At 38.5% G+C, this 9,323-nt stretch overlaps 1 protein-coding gene across 1 annotated transcript; it reads left to right on the plus strand.

Annotated features, from left to right (window-relative positions):
- Positions 1 to 1,131: 1,131 nt before the first annotated feature.
- Positions 1,132 to 4,195, plus strand: hsbp1l1 (heat shock factor binding protein 1 like 1). Its single transcript, XM_087179928.1, has 3 exons — positions 1,132 to 1,337; positions 1,435 to 1,501; positions 2,163 to 4,195. The coding sequence occupies exons 1-3, from the start codon at positions 1,293 to 1,295 to the stop codon at positions 2,255 to 2,257; spliced, it is 207 nt and encodes a 68-aa protein (XP_087036054.1). The 5' UTR covers positions 1,132 to 1,292; the 3' UTR covers positions 2,258 to 4,195.
- Positions 4,196 to 9,323: the final 5,128 nt, after the last annotated feature.

Raw genomic sequence — 9,323 nt, forward strand, 5'->3', positions numbered from 1 at the left:
CCATTAGAGGAGGGGCCCTGTAGTGACACATCTTGAACCACCATCTTCCTAAATATCTGGGAGACACACCACTATACCTTTTGAAGTCCATTTCTGGGGCCTCTCTAATGATAGTGTTCAACATATTCAGTGGGAGTGAATGCAGATTGTCGCAGACACAAAATCCAGATTATAAAGATTATAAAGGTTTAATGAAAGTTATATAACTCGCTCGGCAGACAACCTCTCATCTGTCATCCGTCACTATGATCCAGGATAATCTGTTATATAAAAACCAAAGCTTCAGTGAGGGGAGAAGGGATTATTCCTGCTCATCTACATTACACAGAGCACACAGTTAGAGAGGCCAAACCAGTCTACAAAGAGTTAACAAAAATGCTCTTCCCATATGCATACAAATCACTGCGGATGTCAAAGTCAAGCCCGTCAAAGTAAGATAACACAAAACCGGAAATGTCGCAAAAGATACCTTCATAATAAAAAGCGTTCAACATATCGCGTGGGAAATGGGCTTTGAGGTGTTGCAGACATGAATCAAAAAACTATTTTATATAGTTATTGCCCTGGTGGAATGTCCTGTTAAGTATTAAAGACACCCATCCCAGCCTTATGATAAGATCAAATTCATTTCAATCACCAAAACTTAGAAGTAGCTGCAGATTCAGGTAAAATGATAAAACTTTACACTAAAACTACATTAAAGAAATAAATTAAAGAAATTAATTAAAGAAATTGTCTCTTGGAAAATTTTGTAATATGTCATGCAGCTACCTTTTCTGGGATATTTGACAATGGCTTCAGACTGTGCTTATTTTGAGGACTAAGACATTGTGGCATATTTGTAAGTCTAAATCAAAAATATTTAACCTTTCACGTCCGTGGCTGATACTAGTACAACTTTGAATTTTGTCTATGATTTACATGTATGTTTGTAGACAAATTTGGCCTGGTAATAAATTGATATTACTGTGTAATTAACTGTTTGCGTTAGCAGTTCATCACAAATTACTTCAAATACGATTGCACTGGAGAAAAAAACAACAAAAAAATCCGTAGCAATGCGTTCGTAAAACGGCTTTTATTTTGAAAAGACGAGCACTACAAGCGGAAGTCATTGTTTTTAGTCGCTCGACTCAACTTACGGCAAAGTTATGGAGTCGCAGCTGAAGCTACCGAAGGCAAAGTGAGTTGTGATTTTTTATCGTCGTGGTCACGTCCTAGTTTGACCAAACATACAGTCACAGTTTGGTGGAGTGGAGTCGAACAAATAACAAACAAACAAAAACAAAACGATGTCACAAACAGACTCCAAAGCAGCTAAAGACATGACAGAGGCGGTAAGTTTGTCTGATGTGAGCTAGTTGTGTGTCTTGAAAACAAGCCCAACAATGTTTGCTTAAATACTTTGTGAAAATACTGTGACGTGACCTGTAGATGGAGGAAACGATGCGGCGACTTCAAGGGAGATTCCAGGAAGTATCTGAACAGCTGGAGTCCAAAAATATCCTTTTATTTGTGAAGCTATTTCCACGTATTTAACATCCAGGACTACATATCTCTAATGGAGACCAACCCTTAGAAATAATGCAGCAAGCTTTTCTGATACAGTGTAGTCTGTGGCGTTGAGTGGAAACGGTGTCCAGTTAGTGAGACCTATTAATCAAAAATGAGTCAGTGTCATCTCTGTCACATCTGGTATAATAAAAAGAATAATGCAAATGCAATTTACACAAAAAAATTTGAGTAGAAAAAAACTGGACCAACTTTACTGGTCCAGAACCTGAGAAAACTAAAAGCATTCATAATGCCTTTTTAATGTCGGGGTTTTGACTTGTCACTGTAGGAAAACCACAGGTGTTACTGATTACTCTGTCGTCATTAGCTGTATTAATTACACCTGTGACATGTCAAAATGTGTTTTTAGCCTTGCAGTTCAATCCCATTACTCTTATGACCACTTCATTTAAACGTTTACAGTACACTACAGTACAGCTAGTGGATCTCTTTAGCACGGACAACATCTTTGGATGTGGTATAATACAAATGGCTGTAAAATAATTAATAAAATATAAACCATTTAGTTTTGAGATTACACTTTGTGTTGTGTTGTCGCTGTCTGACTCTTAACTGGACATGTGCAGATTTTTCCTTCACTTTCACACTCAATGAGATGGGAACCCGCATCGACGACCTTGAGAAGAACGTGTCTGATCTGATGACACAAGCTGGTATGGAGGAGCAGGCCATTTCAAAGTGACAGCAGGCCCACGGTTCATCTGTCAGATGAAGCTCTTTTTTACATGTAACCTCCAAAACTTGTGGGTAATGTCCTGAAATAGGAGTTATGGGTTGACGTCAGTTTACCTCTACAGTTGATATCACTTCAAAGTTTTAGCCAAATGTCTTCCAAGGTGCTACAATGCTCTTAACAAGTGTGTGTATGTGTCAGTACCAACACTAATCACAGGCTAAAGAGCCTTGATACACCATGTCATCATCATTACTGCAAAAAGTGAACGCTTTTTTTGGGGTGGGGGGGTTTTCAAAACATATCCCGTCAGATTACAGCTGACCAAGAAGCTTGATGGCACAGTCAGACCGAAATCTGCCTGGCAAAATTTACTCGTGTGGTGTGGCCAAAAGCCAGGGGAGATGAAAAATGGGGTGGGTGGGGTTTAAAATATAAGCTGCAGATTATACAGCATTTTATCAGACATGACAGAGTCTATGTCCCTACGCTCACTACAGCCAAACAGCATCCCTTCTTATTTGCTTGCTTTATTATTTTGCTGTGCAATTATATGAATATAAACAAACAATATTTCCCGAATGAGAGGTCAGTCCTTCCCCATCTCTCAAAAAATGGACAGCAGTGACATTTCGCAGGTCACATTTCAATCAGATTGAACTCTGCACAGTGTGAAGGAGGCGGGAAGTCCACAACCAGAAGTGAACGTGTCTCGCCTCGTTCCACACAGACATGAATGCGAAGCAAATTTCAGTCTGACTGCGCCATAAGGGAACTGTAGAGATTTATTGTAAACAAACATGTTTTCTTTACAGTCAATATCTTAACCAAAAATGTTGGTTCATATTCTTTAGGCACAGCTAACACATTTAACGCATTTACTACCTCATATAAAATATTTTCAAAGCCTTTTTTTTTTAAAAGTCTTTAAGCCTGTATTGTTTACATGCTGTGCTCTCCTCCTCTTTTATTGGCACACTGCCACTTTTTACTGCCACCAACATGTCTGTGTGTGTATGTATATATATATATATATATATATATATATATATATATATATATATATATACACACACACATTATGTGAACATTTAGGGACCTGCCTGTCAGTGCCTACACTAGTCAAACACTCAACAGGCTACCATTAAACATGGAGGAAGGAGACAATAAAATCTTGCCACCAAAGAAAAAGTATTGTGTAATATAACCCAAACCTGCCTATGAAGCCAGATCATCATGTGTTGAAGTATAAATCCAGTAACTATGCACATTCTGGCATCTAAAATTAGACATTACTATTGGGAAAAAAATGAAAAAAACCCAGTTTTTAGAAATGTGTTAACCTAAGATCCAACATTTTCACAGAATAGACCATTTACTGCTGGAATGCAGCCAAAACCACCAAAGGTCCTGTTTAAAACTGCTGCATAAATGCTGTAAAATACTGTATAATGTCCAAAGAAATGCAGTGTTGGATCATTTGCACCACAGTGGTGGCTGATAGGGGACTCTTTGATTATTCATTCCTTATGTCTCCATAAAACAGTTCAAAAATGCAATATAAAGTCAGCTATCCAGTGGCCTTAAAAGTGTATGGTGGAAATTGAGACTATTACCCATAGGTTGTGACACTGCTGAATACTACATACTGTGTTATTGTTTTTTTATTGAGGACTTTATCTTGATTTCTGAGAGAATACATTGTTGATCACAACTATGCAGTTTATTCTTGAGTATAATAATATATAACATACAACTGTATATCATATTATGTGTCTTCCTTTTTCCTCCTACCTGTGTAAACACTGTTTAGTACACATGGTGCTGCACAAAGAGTAGCCATCAGATAAACCTAAAGGTTAATATATACTGTAGTTCTGGGACTGTTTTTCGCTCTGCACCAAAGTTAACATTGCAAATAGCTGAATAAAGATTTTTTTGAACATATTCAGTAGTTGCTTCTTGAAATTTCTGAATAATGTTTTGCCTCAGAGTAAGTTTTTTTTTTCAATAGTGCACCAATAGTTAATTTATTACTTTACTGTTAATCATAACAGACCAGTAAGGGTAAGGGTTTTTGAAGGTGTCAATGTTTTTATTGAAAAACTAGCTGAGTTTTTTTCACTAAAGAAGTCGTTTATCAGTTGAACACAAAATTACATTCAAAAAGATCCTCTGGACCAACCTTTTACAATCTGTCTACCATAACTTACAGATCAGGGAAGAGCTGATCCCTTCTTTAGGCCTTGTCACATTCTCAAGATGGTCCAAATATGAGAGATTTTATTTACATTCTTTTTCTTAATTTTGATATATGTTGAAGCAGGTTATTATAAATGTGAGCTCTGATCTCTAATAGAAACGTCAGGGGCTTCATTAACCATAAACCACCTTCTTGAAATGTACAGTGGAGCATGAAGCTAACTGCTACATGCTTAATCAGCCATTAAGTGATCATAAGCCCTATATTACAAAGTGGAAATGATTAGAAACCATCAGACAGGATGATGTGATTAATGTTGTTATTGAGAATTTAAAAAATGCACGTGTGGCTGTAGATCAAAGTTTGGTTGATTTCTCTCCTAAGTAGAAGTTTCATATTAATCTTTCCAGCAGTCTAACTCCATCCTGTGGCAGAAAAGAGGGAAGCAAATACAAAAATGATCACGTTCATCATATTAATATTATTATCAACAGTTTTTATTTTTTATTTTACTGCGCATTAACGTAAACCATGAAGCAGAAAAATGTAAAATGTAAAATGTTGGCAGTGACTGTCGAATTTCCAGTTCTTACTTAATCATGTTGTTAAACCTCATTGAGATTGTAATACCTGTTAACACATTTATCAATTATATTATCCGTGTCAGGGGGAAACAAAAGAAACAGGCTGTACAGAAAGCTTTAACAAACTTTTATATACTCAATTTGTTTAAAAATGCAGGCCTTAAGACGTATAAAGAACACACAAGATTCAAAATTCAATACTTAAATGCCATTTTAACATAATTGAGAATTTGCCTTTGTGAACTCACGTAAAATATCATCACATGTAGTAACTGCACAAACATAAACCTTTAAAACCTTTATGCATAAAAGAAAGATGAAAATGAGATTAAAGATTAAAAGCTGTGAGCAGACGAAGAGTGAGTACTCTCTCACCTGTCATTTATCATCACAGGTAGGATCAACTTTTCTTCTCTCTTGCTCAGAGGTCAGAGGTCACCGTCATCATTCCTGGACAGAGCTGGGGTTCAGTGCCTTGCTCAACCTCAGCAAGACTGAAAAATTAGATTCCAATACAAAGTATTATACAGAAGACACATCTGTGAGCTAAATGCTGCTGATATACAGCTGTATCCCCCTCTAGTGGCCACATGTGCTCATTACATTGACTTTGTATGGCGCTGACCGTGGTCCTGAAACTTTCTTTGCTCAGCCTATACCCGCAGTGGCCACTGCAAACACCTGTACAATATAAAACAAACCAATACAACTCTTCCGCCTATAATTTTCTAATCTTTTTGTTGACACTGTCATAGAGGTGATAATTACATTTTATGTTAACATAGAGGTCACAGTGTTGGTGGTGTTCTGGGTAGCATATATTTAATAAAGTTTCTAATAGTATGCCCCCTCTTGTATGTAAATTTGAAAACTAGAAAAACCTCTCAGTGTACTGTAGCTCAGTTCAACACCACCTTTTAACTGTGATCTCAGTAATAAACATATTGTTTACACATTTCCGAAAATGTCAGCAAAAGCTGAACATTATAAACTCTGTAAAGGTAGAATTTACGGCAGAGCTGTTGTAGTAAATTGTTTTGACTTTCACTGACCTCTGACCTCAACCCCCATTCAACATCCCTAGGCTTGTGATCCAGGCCTTATCATTGATTAATATCTCTAATATTCATGTATCTGAATGGCAGCAAATCCCTGCAGCCAAGCTCCAAAATCTGATGCAAAGCCTGAAACCAGCCTGTTGTACCAGCATATTAAAACCTACTACCTATACCTATCACAAATTGTGGTCATGTAATGTACATGGTATGTAGTGATAGTGGTTCTTGATGCACTTGCACTGTTTGTGCTGTAGATGTCAGTATAAATCAATGGAATATTTTGCACTCATGACAAATTTAATTTTTACAGCCACCAAATCACCTCTAAGATCATCAGAAATTTTATAAATGAACTGAACTAGCGTCTCCTTCTCTGTGACAGAGAATACAGCTCATATAAGCTTGGCTTTGTGAGATGTGAAGTGAAGAAGTGAATGCTGTGTAAATGTGAATGCATGTGCATGGGAGGGGAAGGAAGGAAAGGAGGGGAAGGAGGGGAGGGGGGGGTACATATGTGAATGTGCATGAGTGTACTTAAAATATTGACTAGCCTCACTGTCATGCTCAACGAAGCCAAAGAGCAAGAATGCTGCTGACCGTGTTGCCATGGCAACCTGTGCTGGAGCAGACACTTGTCAGATTGTGTAAGTGTAATTATTGTGTGTGTGTGTGTGTGTGTGTGTGTGTGTGTACCCATGTGTGTGGCTATGTGTAGTTGGAGGACTGCCAGCACAGGGGAGAGGGGGGTAAAAGTATGTTAGGCTGATGTACTCTGCTCCTTGCACAGCGCGAGTTGGAGCCACAGAGAGACTTTTAGCATTGCACGATACTACTTTAGCAGTTGGGGCCGTGTGCGAGTTCACACACTCCTCTCCTCGCGGTGGAGTGGTGAGTGGGTGTGTGGAGAGCCGTGGCCGGCACTGACGGGGGGCTAAGAGGTTCAGCCCTGTGGGCCCACGCCAGGTGCTCTCCACCGGGAGGGAGGCGAGGAGGCACGGCCTCTAATGGCTGTCTGCATGGTTAGCACTGCGTGCTGGATAGGGGGAAGCACTTCAGAGAGTGTGTGTATGTGTATGTGTGTGATTGCATGTGGGTGTGTACACTTGTTCACCCTATTTCTACCTCTCCCTGATGCTACTTTTGCACACTTCACTTACGAGGTGAAACACAAAGTAAATGTCAATAGTCTAAAGTGGCTTCCTCTCTTCTCTCATTATCCACGGATACTTGCTCTATCTATCTATCTATCTATCTATCTATCTATCTATCTATCTATCTATCTATCTATCTATCTATGATAGCACATATTTACATATTGAAGTCGACATCTCCGTCAGAAGGACACCTCCAGCCCTCCTTCATGTTTACATAGTTCTCACTTTTTCCTCTCCTATTTTCCTATTTAGCCTCCTCTTTTCATATTTTCTGTCTTTTGTATCCATCTATCCATTAAATCCATTTGCTGGGCATTACTGATCTGGCCTGATGGGGAAAAGTGCTCTGATAGAGGCGCCTCGTGTGTGCATGTGAATGTGAGAGGATATAAAACTGCCCAAAAAAAAAAGCTAATTTTGCATCATTTTAGATGAGACTCTTCCATTCTGCAAAGTCTGGAGCATCTTTATCTGTGGTAAGAAAAATCTATTGAAATTAAGAGAATGAAGAAGTTTTTATCTAAATTCATAACAAATCAAAAGTGGATGAATCAAAGTTAAAGACTTTATGAGCTCAAATGTAGATCTTTTAAAGATTCCATTATTCAGCTTCATTTTGATTATCAAATCAAATACAACAACAATTTGGTGAAATCTTGTTGCTAACGTTCAGGCTACAGTTTGCTGAGCAATAAAATACTTATTGGTTCATATACTGACACATACAGTAAATGTACAGGGAAAGGAAACAAAACTTTGGGGAACGAGGGAGTAACAGTTGGGCATTTTAGAGGAAAAGACAAAAAGATTATATGCAAAATAATTTTGTAATTCTTTGTAAAACAGAGGTTTGGGGAAAATTAACACCCTGGTTCTTACTGTGTAACCAATAATTGCGGTTATAAAATCAGGATTTTAGCAGCAGAGCATCAGCTTAACGCTCAACGTTAATGAGCCTCTTTTCAGTCACTATTTCACACTTGTTCCGTTACTGACGACAGAAACAGAAAAAACATGTAGTAAATGAGAACAAGCTTTATTGGAAATGTGTCTGTATTATAACAGTGTATATGTGAGCACAGAGAGTAGTAGAGAAGAAAATAGATAAAAAGGCAGAAGGCAAATACGACGCGATGATGAGAGTTGTTTACAGCGATTCCACAACAGTTTTCAACTACATCCTCAATTTCCACCACTGGCCTTGACCAAGTCTTTCTTTCATTTTGTTACACAGTACAAGTGTAGCTATCCAGTATTTACAAAAATGCTTAAGTATACCTGAGTATAATCTATTTCTCCTTTTCTCTCAAATCCCCCAGTCTTATTTTCTTACAAGTATTTTAGTACCTGATTAAATAATACAATTAAATTACACTGTAAATCTCTAAGTCTAACTATTTGTATATTGTTGTATTAGTTCTTTTGTAGAGCTCTGAATATGTCTTTTTCCCGTTACAGTACTAATGCTACGTGTCCTTGCAGCAGCAGCACGAGTGGAAGTGGTGATTTCTGTGCAACACAGGGTGCTGCACGCTGCAAAGTGCTCCTCACATGTTGCGCCCTCTGTGCACATCTACAAGGTCGAACACACACAGAGCAGCTCTGGTCTGTGGGAGATTTCCCTTCATCTTCGACAACACTTCCATACCGAAAGTCGTGAATCGCACAGACAAGAACCCACAGAGGTGCTGGGAGAGATAAGAGGTAAAAATAGATGGACTTTCTCTTCTGCAACACACAAACAAACATGCACATGCACACATATGTGCACACAAACACACACACACATACGTACGGGGGACACCTGTGTGTTCCCTACCACCTGAGGCTCTTTGATTCCTGGTGTGCTTTAATCTGTGCTGTGCTCCGGCCGGCCTTTGAAGTGAAAATCCCTGTCACCTTCGCCTCCCTCGCCCTCATTCACTCTCTCTCCCTCTCTGCACACAAACAAACAAACAAACAAACAAACAAACAAACAAACAAACAAACAAACAAACAAAACACAAATGGCCACCACCTGTTATCTGTGTCATGATAAATGCAGACTCAGACTCATCCACGAGCCCAGCTCTCATT

The sequence above is a fragment of the Seriola lalandi genome, unplaced genomic scaffold, assembly GCF_002814215.2.
Source record: "Seriola lalandi dorsalis isolate HSWRI2012SDOR001 ecotype SW California unplaced genomic scaffold, Sedor1 jcf7180002054879, whole genome shotgun sequence".
Taxonomy (NCBI): domain Eukaryota; kingdom Metazoa; phylum Chordata; class Actinopteri; order Carangiformes; family Carangidae; genus Seriola; species Seriola lalandi.

What these genes read in the sequence shown, in the direction of transcription:
- hsbp1l1 (XM_087179928.1), top strand. Translation starts at nt 1,293, where the DNA reads ATGTCACAAACAGACTCCAAAGCAGCTAAAGACATGACAGAGGCG. An exon ending in CTAAAGACATGACAGAGGCG is followed by an intron (nt 1,338 to 1,434) that starts GTAAGTTTGTCT and finishes CGTGACCTGTAG; the next exon opens with ATGGAGGAAACGATGCGGCG. An exon ending in TGAACAGCTGGAGTCCAAAA is followed by an intron (nt 1,502 to 2,162) that starts ATATCCTTTTAT and finishes TCACTTTCACAC; the next exon opens with TCAATGAGATGGGAACCCGC.